The sequence below is a fragment of the Squalius cephalus genome (genome assembly GCF_949319135.1).
Source record: "Squalius cephalus genome assembly, chromosome: 25".
In the NCBI taxonomy this organism is placed as follows: Eukaryota; Metazoa; Chordata; class Actinopteri; order Cypriniformes; family Leuciscidae; genus Squalius; species Squalius cephalus.
In genome coordinates, this window is record NC_137146.1 from 3,364,304 (window position 1) to 3,385,840 (window position 21,537).

Consider the following 21,537-nt stretch of genomic DNA (forward strand, 5'->3'; position numbering starts at 1 on the left):
GAGACGAACCTCACAGACTGCGCCTCGAAAATTACATTTGTATTCACGTGTAATATTTCACAGATTCTCTATAAAGCCGAAAACCCACCCCCTAAAAGTCTAAGTATAATTCGCATCGCGCTAGACCCCCGACCACACACGGCGTCTCCAAACCAAGTTACCTACCTAGACAGCATCATAGTGTCATTCATGTGTGTTACAGGCGCGTAACGGAGTCGACAGGCGCATCTGGAGATGCTAATATTGCAGCTCTTGTAAGATAAATTGCTTGTTTATCATTTGTAAGTCGCTTATCAAGCGTTTGCTAAAAATACATGCGAAACAAAAATGCTGTCTGCCACTATGATGCTCAAAAAAATGCAGTACGCGACTCTGCCAGATGTAAGACCCACGACCACCCACTGGACGCGTCTGAAAACAAAGCGAGTTGCTGCTAAGACAGCATTTTTGTGGCATAATTGGCGCGCGTGAATCCACAGAATCCTGTGTGCTCATTTGACGGGCAAAGATATTGCACTATTACCCAAAACACCACGCGCCGCCGCGTATGATGCCCAAAAATGCCGTCTAGGTAGGCGGCTTACTAGGGTTTGAAACAGACCCTCCCTCTCTAATACAGTTTGTGTCTGGAATTGTGTGTGTTTTAGGGGGGCTCAGTCGAGTTTCTCACCTTGGCTCTCTCTCCGTCACCCCTCCTCTCTCTCTCTCTCTCTCTCTCTCTCTCTCTCTCTCTCTCTCTCTCTCTCAGTGCGCGAGCGTGTGTCAGTGTGTGTCTGTCTCATGAACGGAACTGACCGCTGCTGGATCTGTGAGTAACATTCATTCACCAACAGACAACGGGACTAAACCAATCGATCTGGATTTATTTCCCCACACACCCGCTCTTGAATGAGGTTTAGGGGTTCAGACGGGATTCACAGATTCAGGTGAGTTATCAAAACACTTCAAGTGCATCTTGCATTTTGCAATCATAATTGGAGATATATGTAGCATCATATAGTATAGTTAAGCATGTGATTTGTTAAGTCAGGTGAGTGAGAGCTTTTCAGATCACAACCAGCTCATAATTACATTGAATGCATTACATTATGAAAATTCAGCTTGGTTACCATTGTTCCCCATACATACTATATACTCTATATACTAGTGATTGTTACTACAGTAAATCTTTGTTGGTGTGATATTAATATAAAAGCTTTTAACAATTTTACTGTTGTAAATAAGTGACTACTAAAATGAATTTCAAATGCAGTGAATGATATTTAATCAGCCAGTGTTCATTAAGTGTGTTCTGTGGTATCTATATAGTTATGAATAATACTGATTAAACAGTAATGAGGGCGGCACTGTGCACTGCTCATATTCTCTGACAGGTGAGCGAGAACTTCTCTCTTTTTTTAATGGTGATTTAACAGAGCGCTCCAAACTGGGTTTCCTTCCCGGTCCACGAGCGATGCCAAGCAAAGCAACTCTACACGAGTCTTCTTAGGTATGCGTGACACCGTCAAGATTTCTGCTTCCCCTGATGGACGTGGCACACACACGTTTGTGTGTGTGTTTGTGTGGATTCCTGTGATTTTATTGCAGTAAAGCCCCTCTCTGGTTTCCCTGAGGTCACAGATGAACTGTAGAGTTAAACTTTGGGAAAAACATTTACGCCAGCTCAGTTTACTGATCCTGCCCACTGCTGGCCCTCAAGAAAAGGGGAAAAAAATCAGACGTTTCAAGAGCTGTCAAAACGAAAAGCTCTGTGTTTACCAGTAAAGTCAAAGGTGTAGCAAACCGTGTGTTGGTTTGATTCTTGACCTACTTACTACCAAAAGCCATCAAAACTCTGTCATCGTGTACTCGTCCTCATGTTGTATGAGTTTCTTCTCCTGTGGAACACAAAAGGAGATATTTAGCACAATGTTTATGCTCCTCTTTCCATACAATGAATCAAATCTACGAAAAGCACCTTAAAAAAAAGCTCCATGCAAGTCTTCTGAAGCTTTACGAGAGGAACAGACTAAAATTGAAGTCATTTTTTCACTGAAAAGCTTCCCTACTGTCATAGCTCTTAAATCTTATTTGTATTTGCGCATATTTAAATGTTTATGAAAGTGATGCTGAATACCATCAGTTCTCACAGGTCATGTGACGGATATTAAAATGTTTTGAATATTTCCTTAAGTGACTGCTTTCTCACAAAAAAAACCTGTCATTATATTTCAGAAGACTTGGTCGAGTAGACTACTTTATTATATTGTTTTTTGTCCGTTTCGGAGTTCCTCTTCCCCTGGTCACCATATGCGTTCATTGTATGAAAAGAGCAGCTTGTGCATTCTCCTAAACGTCTCCTTTTGTATCCCACAGAAGGACGAAATTCCCACGATATGAGGGTGAGTAAATTCAAAATTTCTATTTTTGGGTGAACTATTTCTTTAATTCGCACACATCATACTCTTCTGTGACGATGCACTGAATGCATATGATGTGTGCCATGTGTGCCATGTGTGATTTTGGGTCCCTCTCCCGTTTTCGCGTTATGTTCCTGTTCTCCTGCATTTTAAGACATAATTGGGCCGTATTTTCAGCGCTGGGCAACATTAGAGCGTTTTTCAACTTCAGTGAAAGGTTTGGATCTGACACAGCCTTGGCTCGGTCCACCTTAGCAGCTAAAGTCAACATGGCCTATATTTCACTCTCCTCCTCTTCCAGCACAGGAAGCTTCATCTGTGTGTGTGTGTGTGTGTGTGTGTGTGTGTGTGCATGACACCCTTTTCTCTTTTGTCGCCAACAAAAAAAAGCCCCTCCACTAACTTTAACTGCTTTACTGGACTTACCTCTTAAAAGTGTCGTATCATGAATCAAATGATGATCTTTCAAGATAAAAGAGTTTGATGTACTTTGAAAACAACTTTTAGAACTTTTAGGAACATTTATTATTTATAAACTTCCAAAACACTCTAATGTCAGACAGATAAATAAATTTGAGCATATGACCATCCATATTGCATAATGTAAAGAGTAAAATGTGGGGAACAGACACATTTAACCACTAAATGACTGTTTTTGGTTTACTTACACTAGAGTGGATCTTAGGATAAAAACATTATTATATGAAATATTTTTGTATGTGTGAAGAATGTGTGATATGACCTCTTTAAGAGTTGTGCATTGCTCCTGCTTTTGTCTGTCTGTTTATGCATGTGATTTTAAGCATGTCAAGAGGTCAGGGGTCATAAAATAGCAGGTGACAGCCGTAAAAGTGTAATTGTGGGAGTGTGTGCGCTTGTAGTTATTCTATGCCGTGCAACTCCTGCGCTGTAACTTTTGGGGTGTGCCTACACACACACACACACACACACACACACGGAGTGTGTCCAGTCGGAGAGCGGCGTTAAATGATTCAATCTGTTGTAGCCTTGGCACCTTAAGACTTTGTGTGTGTGTGTGTGTGTGTGTGTGTGTGTGTGTGTGTGTAAGAGTGGTGCACAAAATGTGTTTGTCAGTATTTGAACACTTCATAAAATTATTTGTGGTTTCCCTCCTGAGTTCAAAGCTGGTGATGCCTAGCGGTGCAATTTTTGTTGTCAACTGGAAAAAGATGTGTGTGTGTGTGTGTGTGTGTGAGTCTGCATGTTATTTTACACAACACCCATGCATTAAACCCCCAACACCACCCTAAACCACACACATGTTTGCATGTATATCTAAATGAGGACATGCCATAGACTTCTATTGTTTTTATATATATATTTTTATTGTATTTGGACGTCTCTAAAGAAAGGTTTTGCTAGATTAGTTTTAATGAACCTCTGGCAGAATTTCTGTCCCCAAAGTAAAATTGCAGAACTGTGAAGCAACACATGATGTATTACTGCACAGATTCTCAAAAAATCTTCAAATTATTTTCAAATCAGCAATCAATGCATGAGCCGGTGGTCATGTGTGTTTCTGTTTCTGTGAGTGTGTGTGTGTGTGTGTGTGGTTAAGGATCAGGTTCTGCTGTTTTAGTAAGGGCTGGGTTTGGTCCGTGTGTGTGAAGGAAGGGTCTGGTCGCAGTGGCTGCATTCTTTTACCAGGCGGATTTCTTTCCACTCGCACATTAGTAGTCATGCATTTTGCTGTATTATGACTTGCATCAGTTTTGCTTCCCAGATTCCTCAAATAATGTCCTGTTGTTACTTTATTAAGTGATCAGATGCTCCATTTTCACCTGTTGAACCAAACAACAGGTGAAAAACAAATCCTAGGACGGACCCGAGACTCCATAAACACAACAGAGCAGGTCCATAGTTCTCAACACTAATGTACGTAAAATCAACACCGATCCTCCATTTTCTGTTGAGTAATTCATGTTGACAGCAAACACGCCTCTCTGTTATATCTTGTTATTGCAATCTTTAAGTTCTTAAAGGAAAATTGGTATTGAAGAAGGGAGTGAGATGAAGAGCGAGAGCGAAGCACACGGTTGAGACGCTCTGGATTAGTTTGTCCAGACTCTCCCCCATTACAATCAACATGAACATTCGCAACTCATTTTACTCCCATAATGTGATGTGTTTCCAAATGAAAGAGGATATTCAGGAAGAAAATTGTATCCACCGGGAATTGACTGAGAAGTGGGTGTTTCATTCAGACTGGAGTCAAACCTGAACCTTTATTTTAGTATTATTTATTTACTATTATAGTTTTTTTTTTTCAATTAAATATTTTTTGCGCTTTTGTCATTTTTATTCGTTTTTTTATTTAAATATTATAGTACATTTAATTTATTTTTACTAGATTTAGTTGAGTTTTAGTTTTATTTCCTGTTTTAGTACTTCTACTTAAACTAAAAATAGAAACGGAAAATATGCATCTATTTTTTTTGTAGGAAAAAAACAGTTTTTCATCTAATATTTATATTTTATTTCACTTAACAATTTTTTTTTAAATAGTTTTAAATTTAGTTAACAACAATATCCCTGGACCTGAATGTGAGTTTGCTCAAGAAATGTTTAAATATTTACTCGGTTTTTAGTTAACATTATCCATCAGCCTGTACATGCAGCCAAGTTATTATAATTTGACGAAAGATTATAAAGACAGATGTTATCTTTACACTGGAATACAAGAAAGTATTTTAGTATGAAAAAAAATTACAATTCACCTTTAAATCTGAAGTGTATTTAGTTGTCATCTGAGCTTGTGCACTTGTGTTATGTGTGTATGTCTCAGTTCTGATAAATGCACACACACACACACACACACATAGTGGAGAAACTCAACTCTCCATATTTAGTCATTCTGTAAGAGATGTCCATTCGTCATTATGATCCATCTCTCTCTCTCTCTCTCTCTTATATATTTAATCTCTACTTTGACGTCCTTTATCTTCAGCCACTATCTATCTTTTCTATCCTCCCACATATCGTCCCTGTCCTCAGTTCTGTCCATATTTGTCCCTCTTTTTGTCTCAAACCTTTCACCTATTTCGGTCTCATGCTCTTGATGTGTGTGTGTGAATCAGAGGCATGTGTATTTTTTCCTCCGAATCAGACAGATCCGTCAGTAAATGATGTTGTGGTGTGGACACACACACTGTGTAAACACAAAAAGACCACACAATGAGAATATGTGTGTATACATACAATGGGGAAAACGTCTGAGACCGCACTGACATTATTTTTTTCATTTAATTCTGGAAAATAAGTAAAGTTTTAGGTATTGAAATTGTGAAATTGTGGCTTTTCTGTAGCTCAAACAGTCGAGCATATATATATATATATATATATATATATATATATATATACAGTGTATATATATGTATATATATTAGATCTAAATATAAAAGTAATTTTATTTATTTTTTCACAATAAGTCAATATTGTGTAAAATAGCTGTTCATATAAATGTATCAAACTGAAAAAAAAATGTATTGTCCTTATTTGTATTATATGTAGGCCCTATATTGGGAATATCCTTGATATCGGCATCGATCAGCTGCTAATTTGTGGGAAAAGTTACATTTTTGCTCCCATTTAAGCACAAAATGATGGAACATTCTCAAATAATGCTGGAGACATTGATCATCAGTTTTTTTTTATCACAATCTCATTGTTTTTTGTCAAATTGTTATGTCGATAACTTACATTTTTGAACTGAAATAGAAAAGACTGCAAAATAGAAGCATTTTCAGTAGTGGTCTTAGACCCTTATACGTGTACGTCTGTGTGTTTATGCTAGAGTGATCGAGCGAGGGAGAGAAAGAGAGAGGTGGGGTGAGAGAGTTCGACTGACAGCGTGAGGGTCAAATAATGAGCTTAATTCTCTGTTTGGTGTTTGATGATGTGTGACTGAAGAGATGTGTGTGTGTGTGGAGAGAGATAGAGAGAGAGATGTGTGAGTTTAAGGTGGCAGAAACAGAGAAAAAAAGGAGCATTTTAGGGCTAGTGTCTTCAAATATCTAACAAATGCTCTACAATTCTCTTCACAAACACACAACTGTCAGGCTTTGTAGCTTCATAATACTAATGCTATCATTTGCTTGCCCAAAAACTTGAAAAAGGACACAAAAGCACCATAAAAAATGTAATTAAAGTAGTGCACTGTAGCTTTATCGGATGGATGAATTTGTGAACTGAATCAAGTGAATCATTGGAAAGATGATTCATGTCTGATTCTCTATGAGCTTGTCAATATTGCCGGTAAATGACACCACATTTCGTTTGTTTCTCACACATAGCTATGGAATGGTTTCAGGAGAATTTCAGGAGTGCTTTTGTGCGCTTTTTGATGCCTGACAGCTTCATTGTAGTTGCATGGGAAGAGCATGATGTAGTAACAGCTGTGACGTGAAACCTGTACGAATCTGAGCGTCTCATCTAGTTTACAGCACAATGATAATGATGGATTTATCTGGCTTGAGTTTAAATGAAGTATGGTTTTGAACAGAATTCAGCAGATGTGTATAACGTGCTTTTACAGTCATTATTTGAGGGTCCGGCTGTACCGTTGCAAAGGGGCCCGAGCAGAAAGAGCCGCATTGATATTCACATCACACACACACAGTGACAGGTCCTAAGAGAGGAGTTTTACTCTGGTTTCATGGTTCATTGCTCTTTGTAGTGCTGTAGAAGTGTGATTGGGCTCAGATACACGCTCATGTCAAACTGTTTCTCATTAACTCTAAACAGCGTGCGGATCTCATCAGATTCCCCCCCGGCGGATCATATGTGCGTCGACCTGCGGATCCGAGCATCAGGAGAGTTTGAGAGTATCCAGTTTTATATGTTCGGTGTCCGTCCGGATCATGGCTCGTAGGACGTGGAACGGACTGTGACCGCAGATTCCTCCAGCAGTCGAGGTAGTGCGCTTTCTTTGTTTTAAAACACCATAAATATCACCATTTCATAGAAAAGCATCTGAGCAAAGCAACATTACATTAAACGCTCTCATTCAAAATCCCCAACGGCCCCACGAAAACATTAGGAATCTCAGCATGTGTTTACCAAGACCAAATTAACCCATCTGCGGTGTATTTCTGCATGCGTGGCTTTCCTAAAATGGCTCTTTCGGTTGAAATGCCTATTAATGAGTATTTCGAAAACACACTTGCACAAGTTGCTCATTCCTTTAACTCTTCTAGTTCAGTGTGTGCAACGTCCCGCAGCGTTTGTGAGTCCTCAGATCTCATGTGTTGTTGAGGAGAGTGTGCTGTTACTTAACTAAGTGATCACCGCTTTCACCTGCTGAACCATGAAACGGGTGCGCGTTGAGGGAGGAACCCGAGCATATCTAGACACTTTTGATTTGGGTCTGTAAGCAAGCACTTAGCAACCACCCTAGGAACCGCATAGCAGAACACTAAAATCTCATTAGAACATCTCTGCAACTGCATAGCAACGCTCTGCCGACCCACTAGCATCATGGCAGCACATTTCACAAATGATTGCAAATACTAAACAACTTAAATATCAAGCAGCTGCATATATTTAGCAACTTACAGTATTTGATTTACTGCTGTGAGTAACTACAAACCAACATTTGGTCCAAACCACCTAGGCCCTATTATTAAGTGACGGCTTAATTTAGATGAATACTGTACTCACCCCATTCTGGGATATTTTGCTTGTTTATTTATTTATTTTTAAATTGAGTCTTCTAACTGCTCATATATATAATTATTATATATAAGTTGCATTATATAAAGGTTAAGCTCCATTTTTTTACTGACCATTTATTGGAAAAATAAGTTTCTTTTTAGGCTCTGTTTGGTATTAATAGACCTTTTTTTTTTGGCTGTTTTATTTTTTTAATGGGCATTTTCTTTTATGCACATCAATTATGCTGTGGTATCATTGTAATTCCATTCATTTTTGGACATGGTCTTTACTATATAAATCTTACGGTGAGTGAATATAGTTGATTTATTAACATTGTGTTGCCGTTCCATTTCCAGACGCACACTGCCGAGGGTTGATTCCAGGAAAGTCGTCTATCTACTGGACGTTTTCTGGCTGGAGTTGTCGTTCTGAGATATCACACGTACGCCAGACCCCGCCAGTCTGAGGAGACGCTACAACCATATTTGTTTATTTGACTTCCCCCTCTCTACCCATCCATCTGGATACGTTTCTCCCCATCCCACATTCATCATTCTCTCCCGTGTCATCATGTGGAGTTTTCGGAACTTGCTTTCTCTGCTAACTGTGTTTCAAGCCTCAAGCCACAGTCCCAACCCATTCGCCGGGCCTCAGGCGACACCGACGGACCCCTGCTATGACGAGACGGGCGCCGCCCGCCGATGCATCCCAGAGTTCATCAATGCAGCGTTCGGTCAGGAGGTCGGCGTGTCGAGTGTCTGCGGGCGGCCGGCGTCTCGCTCGTGCAGTTTAGTTGAACGCGACGACCGTCCCGCCGTGCGCTCGTGCCAAGTCTGCGACGCATCGGACCCTCGCAACGCACACCCTCCCAGCTACCTCACCGACCTGAACTCTGCCCACAACCTCACGTGCTGGCAGTCGGAGAACCTGCAGGGCTCGCCGCTCAACGTGACGCTCACACTGTCGCTCGGGAAGAAGTTTGAAATCACGTATGTCAGCCTGCAGTTCTGTTCCCCTCGTCCCGAATCCCTGGCCATCTATAAGAGCATGGACTACGGCCGCACTTGGACGCCCTACCAATTCTACTCGTCGCAATGCCGTCGCATGTACAACCGACCCAACAAAGCGGCGATCACCAAGCAGAACGAGCAGGAGGCTTTGTGCACGGACGGACACACCGATCTCTACCCGCTTTCCGGCGGGCTTATCGCTTTCAGCACGCTAGACGGACGCCCATCAGGGAAGGACTTCGACTCGAGTCCTGTTCTACAGGACTGGGTTACGGTCACTGATATTCGTGTGGTCTTCAGTCGCCCGCAGCACCTCAGAGCGCTGCCCATGTCGGGACGCGAGAGCGAAGACCCGCTCGGGCCGCCCGCTACGTATTATTACGCGGTTGGCGACTTCCAAGTGGGCGGGAGGTGTAAATGCAACGGCCACGCCTCCAGGTGTGTGCGAGAGAAGGACGGAAAGCTGGTGTGCGAATGCAAACACAACACAGAGGGTCCGGAGTGTGACCGCTGCAAACCGTTTCACTACGACCGGCCCTGGCAGCGCGCCACTGCGAAAGAAGCTAACGAGTGTTTACGTGAGTTAAAATGTTGTTCAATCCTCATTAGCTATTTCAAAACCTAGTGAGCTGCCTTGTTGACTACAGGCACCCTTAAACGCATGTTCACACCTAGTAAGATTAGTCAAGTCAATGATACAGATTGTGTCATTATTAAGCTCAATTTAGTCAATAATAGTTCTGAATATTAAGTGTCTTTTAACTAATAGCGATAACGATAAACATATTCTCATATGTCCACACCACAGCTATAACGATAACGAGACAGAGGAACGATTCAGAACGATTTTTTTTCCAGCTGATGAATGATTAAAAACATTGACAGCCAATCAGAATCCACTCGGCTTTAAAGAGCTAGAGCATTTAAAGCAGCAGACGCGCTTATAATAAACGTTATCGTGCGTTGGTGTGGACACTAATGTAGTTATCAGTATCTTTATAGCTATCGTTCTTGGTGTGAATGATTTGTACGCTCTTCATATGCACTTTAGCAAAATACTGCCGTCTGAAATCAATTGTGACTCTATTGAAATCGTGACACAATAGTTTGGCTGTAGTATTTTGCTAAACTAATGACGTGATTCTCTTAAGTACACAAATCTAGCTTAAAATCTTTTGCTACATTTCAGTACTGAATGAAATGTTATGCTAAATATCAGCAACTATCACTTGGCCAACTAAATTAGAGGACTGGAGCTGTGAATCAGCATTTCTTCAATGTCTGCCATGCTGAATGGACTTTTCCCACTGGAGTTTGTCACTGGGTAAGGTTAGCACTTTAGATTTGCATTAATTTTGGCCAAAATAAGGAACAGTATCTAAAGCATCTCCCTGGATTTGAAACAGAGCTACAGTGTGGTGTTATGAAACGATCACTTGGCAAAAACGTGAAGGTTAATTCTCATCGCATCTCACGTCTGAACTTGATTTATTGGGTTTGGATTACTTCGGGTGTATCTGTATTAATTCTGGATGCATTCCATAGAATACATACAGACTGACACACGAGTGCAGGACAGAGATTTGTGTTTGCGTATGTCTGTCTTGCAGTATGTTAATCTTTACATAAACCTCTTCTCTCAGGACATGTCTGAACAGTCGACGCTCAGAGCAGAACGCTGCTGACAGCAGAATGAGAGTACTAGGCGTTTCACACCGCACACGAAAACAACGTTTATTTCTTTTGGCGACCATATTAACACTGAATTCACACTGGCTGCGCCGTGTAGCAGACGCATAGGTGCGAACGCATTTTTGATGGACATAATATGCTAGACCCTGCAGAAAATGCATCGATTTATCAACAGACTTTTGCAATATAGGGTCTTATAAAGCAACACAAACACTTTCTGTTCAGTGAATTTGACTTAATCCAGTTGATTTAAGCAGTTTATAGCTACATTTTATGTAAAAATGTCATGAATTTATGTTAAATATAGTTAAGTACAGTGTTGGGTAAGTTAAGTAACTCTAAAAAAGTAATTACATCTTCATCAGTGTAGTTAAATTACTGTACTGATTCTCTCTTAAAAGTATTGGATTACTTATTACTAATTACTTTCTAAATCCCATATCAATCTCGACCAGTTGAACAATACTAGGAAAGGCATGAAACTAATTCTTTCAAATAAATAATGCAAAATTTCATAAATTATTCTTGATTGAACTGAGCAAAGCTTATAAAGCGAGAAAGGTACAATAAAAATGTACATTTAACATTAGATGTTAACTTTTGATACTATTGTTTTATATAGAATTGTTCTATAGTCTATATATTTATATATATATATTTCAGTATTTAATGTAATTACATCAGAATGATCTGCAATTAAATTACAGAAAACAAAATACCATGGTAATATACCATTATTGTACCATAACGCTGTAGTTTTTTTAGGGATTCTAATTTCTAACTAATATTTATAGATGTACATACATATATCCATATGTTGAAGATCAGTAGCAGCTGCAGATATTTATCTTATCTTATCAGACAGCAGTATTATTGCTGAACGAAAAATGAGCTGATCAGTGTAAATGCATTAATCTTTGTGTCAGGAAAGATATATCGTGTCCAAATGCTCCAGTCGGGCAGTCCTGACACTCCATTAGTATCGCTAATGTCTCCCATAAATCTCTCTGCCTCGTCTAATTCTTCCTGTCCACTGTGTCAGATGAGAGTTTGCCGATAGTTTCGTTTTCTTTCGTGTAATGAAACCCAGAATTTAATTCGGAGCTCTCTGCGTTTTCCTCTCACCTCTCGCTCTGCCTCTTCTCATGCCATCTGCTCTGGTTTGGTGGCCCCGTCTCCAAATGACCCCCAGTACACGCTCGACTCCCTCGTTTTCTCGCCTCAACACACGCCAAGGACTCCCGCAGATTTTGTGCCCGACCTGGCAGTGGTTCAGTGTGATCTCGTTAAAATCATCCCCCATTCAGCTGAGAGAACAAGGACAAAGAGATTAGTAGAGGTATAACAGACTAATGAGTGGCGGACCACAAATGGAGGGTCTGACAGTTAAATTAAGTTCAACTATATAGCAGTTCCCTATAGGGCTGGGTGATAAGGCCAAAAATATTAATTATCACACTTTTTTTTTTTATCTATTAATTATCACACAGTAATTCTGTGTTTTGTGATTTAATACAAATTTATAAACAAATTTAATAAAGCTTTTAAAATGTAATCAAATGAAAACATATCTTAATTTACATTTACATTTTTTTTACATTATGCTGCACAACAGAACTGTATTAAAACATGATGAAAAAATATCTTGGTTGTATGATATTCCTTAGAATAATAGTATTATTATTACTTTGAGGAGAACATTTTAGTATACATTTACAGTAGTGATTTATTTTCTTGAGGTTAAACCGAACTTTTATTTTGACGGTTTGTCGTGAAGATCTATGTTTCGGTGTGTATTTAACGGTAGTTTTTCCTTAAATGAGACATTGAAGCTCGTGAAGTGACTTTCAGAAGAAGCTCTGCTGATGAAGTTAATGTGTTTCATGGCCTCATATTGCGACGACAGATGCTGAAAACACCGTGAGCTTCACATGTGTGTGAGTTTGTGTATCAGACGAAATTGCTCCGTTCCGTTCATTCATTCAGTGATGGATCATATTACAGATTCGGCTCTTTGAATCTCGTTAATCAAAATTAATTAATCTTTTTTCAAGTCATTTGGTTCATTTCAGCAGAATAATTAAAATTTTATTCTACTTACGCAACGTTAATTAATAATCACATTTCGAAAAAGAAAACTATAATGGAGCCAAGGCCAAATTATGACAAACAGAAATGATTTAATAATTGCTTATCTTGGTCTTCGGGCCATGTAGTCTGTTAATATAACTCAGGAAAACAGAAATGATTAGTTGACCTCTCGAATCTTCGCGTCTGTGTTGTTCTGTCTTTTGTCACGTGACCGCTTTCTCATTATCTTACAACATTACGATAGTATTATTGACTGTATGTTGTATTATATTTATTTTACGGAGAAAGTTTAAAGCATTGACCATCTCTTTTATTACGACATTCAATGTTATGGAAAAGAACCATCATGATAGAAATTTACAAATTTATAAATTGTAAGGAATAAGCTACAATTTGAGACCAGAAACGCATCACATTACTGTAAGAGTAAAAAATAAATAAATAAAACCTACGCGCTTAAGGAAGTTGGGAATTATTGTATCCAATTCGGCTGTCAAGTCACGTAACAAATGAACGAACGACTCAGGCCCTGTCCCAAAAAACACACTTCATATACACTTGCGATCTTGTGGACTTAAAATGGCCGCCGAGGACGTTTGTGCGTTAAGTCCACAAGACCATAGGGTGTCCCATTTGTCTTTTTAGGTTACAGAAGGGTACTTCAGAAGGGTGGCTCCGCAGAGACCTCTATCCGACAGTCAAAGCGGCGTTATGTCATGAAAGTGTGGATTCGGAGGAAGATCGCAAGGGCTTAGGGTTTCATTTGGGACAGGGCCTCAGACCCGAAGACTCGGGAGGTGAACTAATCATTTCTGTTTCCGGTACAGAGCCTATAGGATGTTTCGGATGTGTGATCAACACAAAATGAATGAATCACATGATTCTCTGATGACTCTCTGAGGCAACTCGTTGTTCCACAGTCATATTAAAGATTTGTTCAAAATTAACTAATGATGGACCCATCACTAATTCACACACAGACACGCAGAAATCCCTTATTAGCGACATGCACTGACTTTCTGCTGTGTGATAGGCTGTTAGATTAATCCATATCGAGTAAAAATGTCCAGAGCTTATCACTGTCATCGACGTAAATTTGATCAAGATCTCAATATAATATAGTTTATCAGCCCTAGTTCCCTATTCGGAAAAACAGTACGTAACAAAATAAGTATGTCCGAATTCACAGTACTCATTATAGAGTAGGCGAAAAGTCCCCGGATGACCTAATACTTCTGGCCAGATTCTGAAGTGTGCATTCGATGGACACTTTACTATCCCATGAGGCCACAGGAGAGGATCTGTGAATGACAGTGAAGCAACACAAGCCTAATGACAACATGGGAAATGTAGTACATCCAAATTACATTCATACTACATAGAACACACTTTTTAAGCATTTGCAAAGTAATTACTTATTCAAAATAAGTACCTACTCAAGAGAGTATGTGATTTCGGACCCAGCCGTACAGTATGTGTGTATTATTGCCAGTCACGGCCACCTGCACAGGACACTGGAAGTATGAGTACTAACCATATCCTCATTAAACACACACACAAGCCCACTTTTACTGCCTTAGATTTCCTATACGTCACAAACCAAAACATGCTGCTTCCGAGGGAAAAAACGCCACACAGAGCGTTAATGATATAAAGCTGTGATGCTGCAGAGAAACCTTGTAGAGATGTGTTTATCTTCCTGTTTATTTGTTAGTCTGCCAACAATCGAACTAGCTTGCCGTTTTGTTTCTTTGCGTGCTACGATTCAAAGGACACATTTGTCGAAGTACTTGGTTTGTGCTCTTGTAAAACCAAAGCCATCTAGAAATTTGGACTGGATTTCTAGATTTCCTGTTCACTCCAGCAGTATCTAAACAGTCTGAAAGATGCCTGTAAACCAAAAACACTAAATGCCACCTTTTATGTTTGGCTCGTCTAAACACATGTAACCAATTAAGTAAATTAATAAATAAAAGCATTCTCAGCACCCTATTACTCCATTTTATGTGAGCGTAAGTATCGTGACATTTCAAAACAAATATAAAGCTTATAAAATAGTCCGAGATCTCCAGCTTGAGTGTCTGTAACTCATCAACGTCGCTGGTCTTGCGCTCTCGTCTTGTGCCAAACCTTCAGAGAAGAAACTTCCAGCTGTTGCCTGTTTCTGGGAGTTTCGGGGTTAGTCACTCTTCAGCCAGTGAAATGCCTGTTCAGTTGAATAGAAGTTAAAAGATTAAAAACATGTCCGCTAACGGACTAATCTTACATTTTCCTGTTTTCTGGTTGTTTTGAATCACCATCCTGGTTTGTTTTTGAAGGACTAGCCAACAAATCCTGGCAGGTTTCGTACAGTGTTCTGGAGACTGTTGCTCATTTCATTGACAAATGTTTATTTGAATATTGAAACCTGGGATCTTAAACTGTCCTCTTTCTCTTTTAGTGAATCTCTTCATTCACACATTGTATTTAAATCAATTTTGTAAAACACTCGACTTGTTCAGACGATCATCTGAATTCACTAAAATGAATCAGATTCACTGATTCTGTTTGCAGTTATACAATTAAAACAATATTGTCTGTTTAAAATCATTTCAGAGTAGTAAACCATTTTTTCTTGTAAGTAAGCTTGTTTGTAATTGAAATTATGAGTAGCTTGTAGCTTTACCAGCTTCAGTTTCAAAGTTGCTTCACTGCCAAATTGCTGTTTTGACTACACCCAACTCTTGTGTTATGCCAATTTTCCTAATTCTCTCAGAATCCCAAATCACTCGCTTTTCTCTCGCAGGCAAAAACAAAAGATTTGAACAGAGCCGTGAAACTTCGCGACTCTTTCATGTGTGAACAATCTACGCAACAGGAAACGCCTAATCAATTAGAAACACCTGTGAGCCAAATGTTCTGATATTTATGCTCACATAAAACCAGAGATGGAATTTTTAATGAGCTGTTATTCTTAGTTGATAAAACATATGTGTGTTAAAGCGCACAGGTGATGTTCTGTGAAAGGTGTTATTCTGTGGTTTTGCTCTTTCTTTTATTAGTGGCGTTCACTAAGACGAGCATCACTATCACTGTTGCCCATACTTTGTTAGTGATTTGAACAAACTAGTAACTTTAAGTATTAACCAGCACAATTATATCCTTGACCATTTGTTCTATATGGACATGAATCATGTCTTAAATTGTGCAGCTTGTTGTTAACAGACTATCGACCTAATTGCAACGCTCTGGCCATCACATCATTGTGGCGAGATGTACACTGTCAGTGTTTTCATTGTAATTGTAATATTAAGATTTAGACATCATAATCCAAAACATAAGTGGAGTTCTAATTTTTGCCTATCATACACGAAGTACAAGATGTATGGCATTTCCAGAAATGTGTTTTTGGGTGTAGTTCAGTGCATACCTGTAGAGCTCGCTCCATCAAACTAACGTTCCTGCTCTACAGAAATGAATTTGGAGCTCTGGGTTTGCTCTAACCTCAGGTTAATAGGTTTGAGTGCTTTCAGCTGTGTTTGGAAAGCTCTCGTAATAGAGGAACGGTGCCATTGAGAAAGACCCTTGGAACAACTTTAGATTAAGTACCATGCTCAAGGCACAAACGCAGCGCTGAGAGATATCAGAAAACCTGCACTCTTTTCCTTCTTGCTCAAATCAGACCCTCATCTGGAAACGCCCTAGAAATGGTTCACATTTAGACTGGACTGCGTGCTTTAATAATTCAATCTCCGTCTTGTGCGTTTGTGAGACTGTAGCTTTCTATTTGGGTGTGAGTCTGTGTGTGCTTTTTGTCACACGTTTGGAATTTCATTTAGAGAAATGCACACACCCTTACCGCGCTCACACACACACATCGCCTGCAGACGTTTATTGAGCTGAATTTGCTGTAATCTCACCCTGTTGACTTTAGCCCAGAATCCCCCCGAAATTACACCCCCTTTTCATGACCCCCATCACACACACACACACACTCACACAGAGCAGCAGATGGTGTGTGTGTTAGGGAATGGCCCGAGCAGGTTTCATTAACCACAGAATTCCATACAAATTGGCCCTGTAATAACAGACACACACACACATGTACACGGACAAAATCAAACACCTCACGATGAAACAGGCATGCATTTAAAATACAAAATTGACTTTTTAAAGCAGATCCCACAGTTGCTGCAGATTTGTCGGCTGCATATCCATGATCTCCCGTTTCTCCACATCCCAAAGCTGCTCTATTGGATTGAGATCTGGTGGTTGGGGAGGCCGTTTGAGTTTAGTGAACTCATCATTGTTCAGGAAACCAGTTTGAGATGATTTGAGCTTTGTGACATGGTGCGTTATCCTGCTGGAAGTAGCTGTCAGGAAATGGTACACTGTGGTCATATTCGACAGGGCTCTGAGTGGGATTCGGTCCAGCGTCTCCGGCATGGGAGGCGGATGCACTAACAGGGACGCTAAAGACCACAGCCTGACGCATCAGTCGCTAGTGCACCTCTTGAGATCAGGGGAGTGAGGTTTACCTGCACAGCTCTTACTGGCTGGCCTCCGTTACACTCACTCCCATCCGGGTCATGGCACCAATTGTAACTGGTCCTACTCAACCCGCTCTGAGCGGGATTCGAACAGGCGTCTCCGGCATGGGAGGTTGGTGCACTGACTAGGACACTAAAGACCACAGCCTCTAGTGTCAGTCGCTAGCACACGTCTTGAGATCAGGGGAGTGAGGTTTACAGATGGACATGGTCAACTACAATACTCAAGTAGTCTGTGGCGTTTAACCGATGGTACAGAGGTAAGAGGAAAAGAAAATGCCATCAAAACTTTTCTGAAGAGAGTCAGTTCCCTTACATTCATATGAACCCTCACCCTCAATTCAATATTTATATTTTCCTTCCAATATTTCGAACATCAGGAACAGTGAGCTTTGCTGTTTACAGTATTTTCTCTGCTGGCACGTCTGTGCTCTCTTTATTTTTGCGTCCGTCTTCAGCGTGTCAATATTTATATTTATATATGCCAATAATTTTTGGGAAATTATTCCAATGCAGTTTGTGTGCAAGTGCAACAGAGATCGGCCATAATAAAAAAAGTTTGCCGATCATGTGTTTGGAGCAACAAAATGTCCGGTTCCTATTGATGACCGGTTGACCAGTGCATCTCTATTTTTTTTTTTTTACACAATTTTCTTCACAATCTTTCATCAAAATGTAATAACTTATGAAAAAAATAAAATAGCTAGCTAAAATTAACATCTAGGCTTGGTTAATTTTAACAAATATTCAAATCATATTATTTAGTCTAACAATCTAAAAACACTTTAAAATGCGTTGCAAATCTTATTTCACGTTGACTTGAAAAATAAAGGTTCAGTAAAGATGACTTTTTCAGGTGTACAGAGTTGCTATGGTTCTTTGGAGACTAATACATTTTGTTTCATTACATGTTCTGCAGATCCAGTGGTTTGCTTTTTATTTTCTTTAAAGCACCTGAGCTAGAGAACTAAAGTACAGGAGAATATGATGTCCTTTGTGGAGCTGTAAAGCTTCTCCTATAAACCCTTTTAGTGATATTGTATTTTTGAGAAAAAACACCATATGCATATCCATAAAAAACAGGATTCTAGCTTTCGTCAATAACATGTTCACCCTCTCTTTCTTTATAGCGTGTAACTGTAACCTGCACGCGCGACGCTGCCGCTTTAACATGGAGTTATATAAGCTCTCGGGCCGTAAGAGCGGAGGAGTGTGTATGAACTGCAGACACAACACCGCTGGACGACACTGCCATTACTGTAAAGAGGGATTCTACCGGGACATGGCCAAACCCATCACACACCGCCGAGCCTGCAAAGGTACCACACTACATTTCATTTACTGGCAGGTTGACATCAGATGTTTAGATCTTTATCTTCAATGAGAGATTTTTATTTTTAATCTCTAATCCCCAATGAGTTAAAATAGTGCAAGTGTTGGCATCACCTCATTTACATTAGCCGTGTCATTTCTGCGCCCCTAGTGGCAACACACGGAATCACAAAAATAATGACTGTTTCCAAACAGATTTTCCCCTGTCCTCTATTGCTCATACAAACAGAAACTCAATCCATTTGCAACCGCTCAAATAAGCAGGGCAATGTTTCTGTCAGATAATGTTTTACAAGAGCTGTCACAAAGAGACAAGTATACAAATAAAAACTTTTAAATTCAAGTGTGATTTCTGAGGACATCTGTTATGTGTTGTCTTCTAAAAAATATATCTTACAGCTGTTTAAAGTATTTACACAAGTATTTATAAATGATGGTATTGAGGAACAGCATGACGATTTTTGGATGATAATTATATTTATGTATTATTGTTCGTGCAGGGGGATCGTGAGTGTATGAAAAGCTAAAATAAAATAATGAATTATAATATATTATAAAAAATATATATTAGAAAATAAAACACTTGCTAAAAATATAAAATATTTTACTTGTTTGTCTGCATGTAATTTGACCATTAACTGACATCAGTGAATATGTCGCTAAATTATTTAAATATTAAGGGCAATATCTCAGTTCAAGGGGGTTCAGCTGACAAAAAAGGTTTGTGAATCCCTGGTCTAGTCTTTTACCACCATTTACAGACTAATTTAATTTTGGACCTTGAAAACTGCAGGAATGATGTGTTTAGATATGATTTTATAACTTGCTCCGTTACATAAGAGACACTCATGTTTATTTTCTGACTGTGACTCAGTAGTTTTTTCATGAGTTAAAATGTATTTATGTGTGTAAAATGTTTTATGCACTGTATTTTCCAGTTTGAAAGCTTCCACATAAAATCAGTAGCACACACATATATATAAATTAAAATCTAAAAATAGTATAGAGTTCAATAAAACCACAGTGCATTGGGAGCAGCCTGTACATGAAGCTCATATATCTACTGCCGTCACTCCAGCCAAAGCAAACACAGCACTGTAAGAAAACACACATCAGAGTTTGAGAAATATTCTAGTGTTTGGATAAAAGATGTCTTGTAAGTTGAGCATTTCTGGAAGGAAAAGGCAATCCATATGTAGAGGGTTTTCTATAAGTTAAATTACAAGCTGCATAAAATGTCTGCTTCCTACTAAACGCTCAATAATTCTGCTTTTGTGGCTGTGTCAAAAACGGCATTTTCTGTGCCAAGAGCTGAAATTTATTTATTTGGATATGTGACAAGGTTTATATGTGCAGTATTTAACAGTGATAAAGTGTTTGTGTAAGTATTATATAATTTATGTTAAAGTGCATTTAAGATGCAGATGGTAGACCAGTCAGTGTAAAGAATGATATACATACAGAAGATGCTCGGACTGTCTTGCTTTTAATGCTAGTAGACAACATGTTTATTTAGTAAGCTCACTTAATGAACTTAATGAATTCACCCTAAAATGAAAATGAACTTATTATTTACTCACCCTGCTGTTGTTCTAATGCCGGATGCCCTTCTTTTTTTTTTCGGACCCCAAATGGAGAATTTAAAAAAAAAATGTCCCACTCGCACTCGTTCATATAATGGCAGTGAATAGCGACCAGCATCAAGCTTTAAAGGAACACGCCGACTTTTTGGGACTTTAGCTTATTCACCGTATCCCCCAGAGTTAGATAAGTCCATACACACCCTTCTCATCTCCGTGCTGTAACTCTGTCTGACGCATCCACCGCTAGCCTAGCTTAGCACAAAGACTGGAGGTAAATGGCTCCAGCTAGCATACTGCTCCCAATAAGTGACTAAATAACGCCAACATTTTCCTATTTACATGTTGTGATTTGTATAGTCACAGCGTGTACGAATAACAAGGTCACATGAGACACAGCCATCTTCTAACCGTATACATACTGGGAACTATATTCTACTATATGCTACTTCTGCGGCGTGATTTACCCCAACTCTGAGCGAACTCTCTGCTCCTCACCTGCGTTATTTTGTCACTTATTGGGAGCAGAATGCTAGCTGGAGCCATTTACCTCCAGTCTTTGTGCTAAGCTAGGCTAACGGTGGGTGCGTCAGACAGAGTTACGGCACGGAGATGAGAAGGGTGTGTATGGACTTATCTAACTCTGGGTATATGGTGAATAAGCTAAAGTCCCAAAAAGTCAGTGTGTTCCTTTAAAAAAGATGCAAAAGTATAACATAATGATCCCTTGTGACGTGTAATATATTCCAAGTGTTCTGGGGGTATACGATAGGGTTTGGTGGAATACAAACCGAAATTTAATGTATACACTCTTGTGTGTCTTGTAACTCAGCTCTTGCCATGAAAATATCCTCAACTTCTGACATGTCATTAAAATCTCTTCTACTACTGTTTCAGAAGCTGCTCTGGTTGTGAAGGAGGTAGACATGGTAGATGATAGTCACAGTGCTAAAGATTGTGTACAGTGCAAATAAGAACCGGAAAGTATTCAAGTATAACAGGAGAAATATCTATGAAAGATCATTATTATTAGTGTGTGTGTGTGTGTGTGTGTGTGTGTGTGTGAGTGGTCCTGCAGTGTTTGTGCTACAGACATAAATGATTTATTAGTATTAGTAGACTGCGAGGGTTAGTAGAATAAGTTGACATATGCTTGCAAAGTTACTTATAGTCTGTAGAATGTCTGTTGGGATACAATGAAGTGTTAGCAGATATTACACAGACAGTCTAC

General features: G+C 39.4%; 1 protein-coding gene across 3 annotated transcripts in view; it reads left to right on the plus strand.

The window, feature by feature from the left end:
- Positions 1 to 638: 638 nt before the first annotated feature.
- ntn2 (netrin 2) overlaps positions 639 to 21,537 on the plus strand; it is a 31,019-nt gene continuing 10,120 nt past the window's right edge. Inside the window, exons 1-6 of one of the 3 annotated variants that reach the window (XM_079862775.1) lie at positions 668 to 926; positions 1,416 to 1,489; positions 2,356 to 2,381; positions 7,164 to 7,333; positions 8,429 to 9,660; positions 18,525 to 18,713. In XM_079862775.1, coding sequence (XP_079718901.1) covers positions 8,643 to 9,660; positions 18,525 to 18,713 — 1,207 coding nt within the window. In that variant the 5' untranslated portion in view covers positions 668 to 926; positions 1,416 to 1,489; positions 2,356 to 2,381; positions 7,164 to 7,333; positions 8,429 to 8,642. Of the gene's footprint in view, positions 927 to 1,415; positions 1,490 to 2,355; positions 2,382 to 7,163; positions 7,334 to 8,428; positions 9,661 to 18,524; positions 18,714 to 21,537 lie in introns of all 3 variants that reach the window. The other 2 variants (XM_079862773.1, XM_079862774.1) reach the window with 2 other exon arrangements.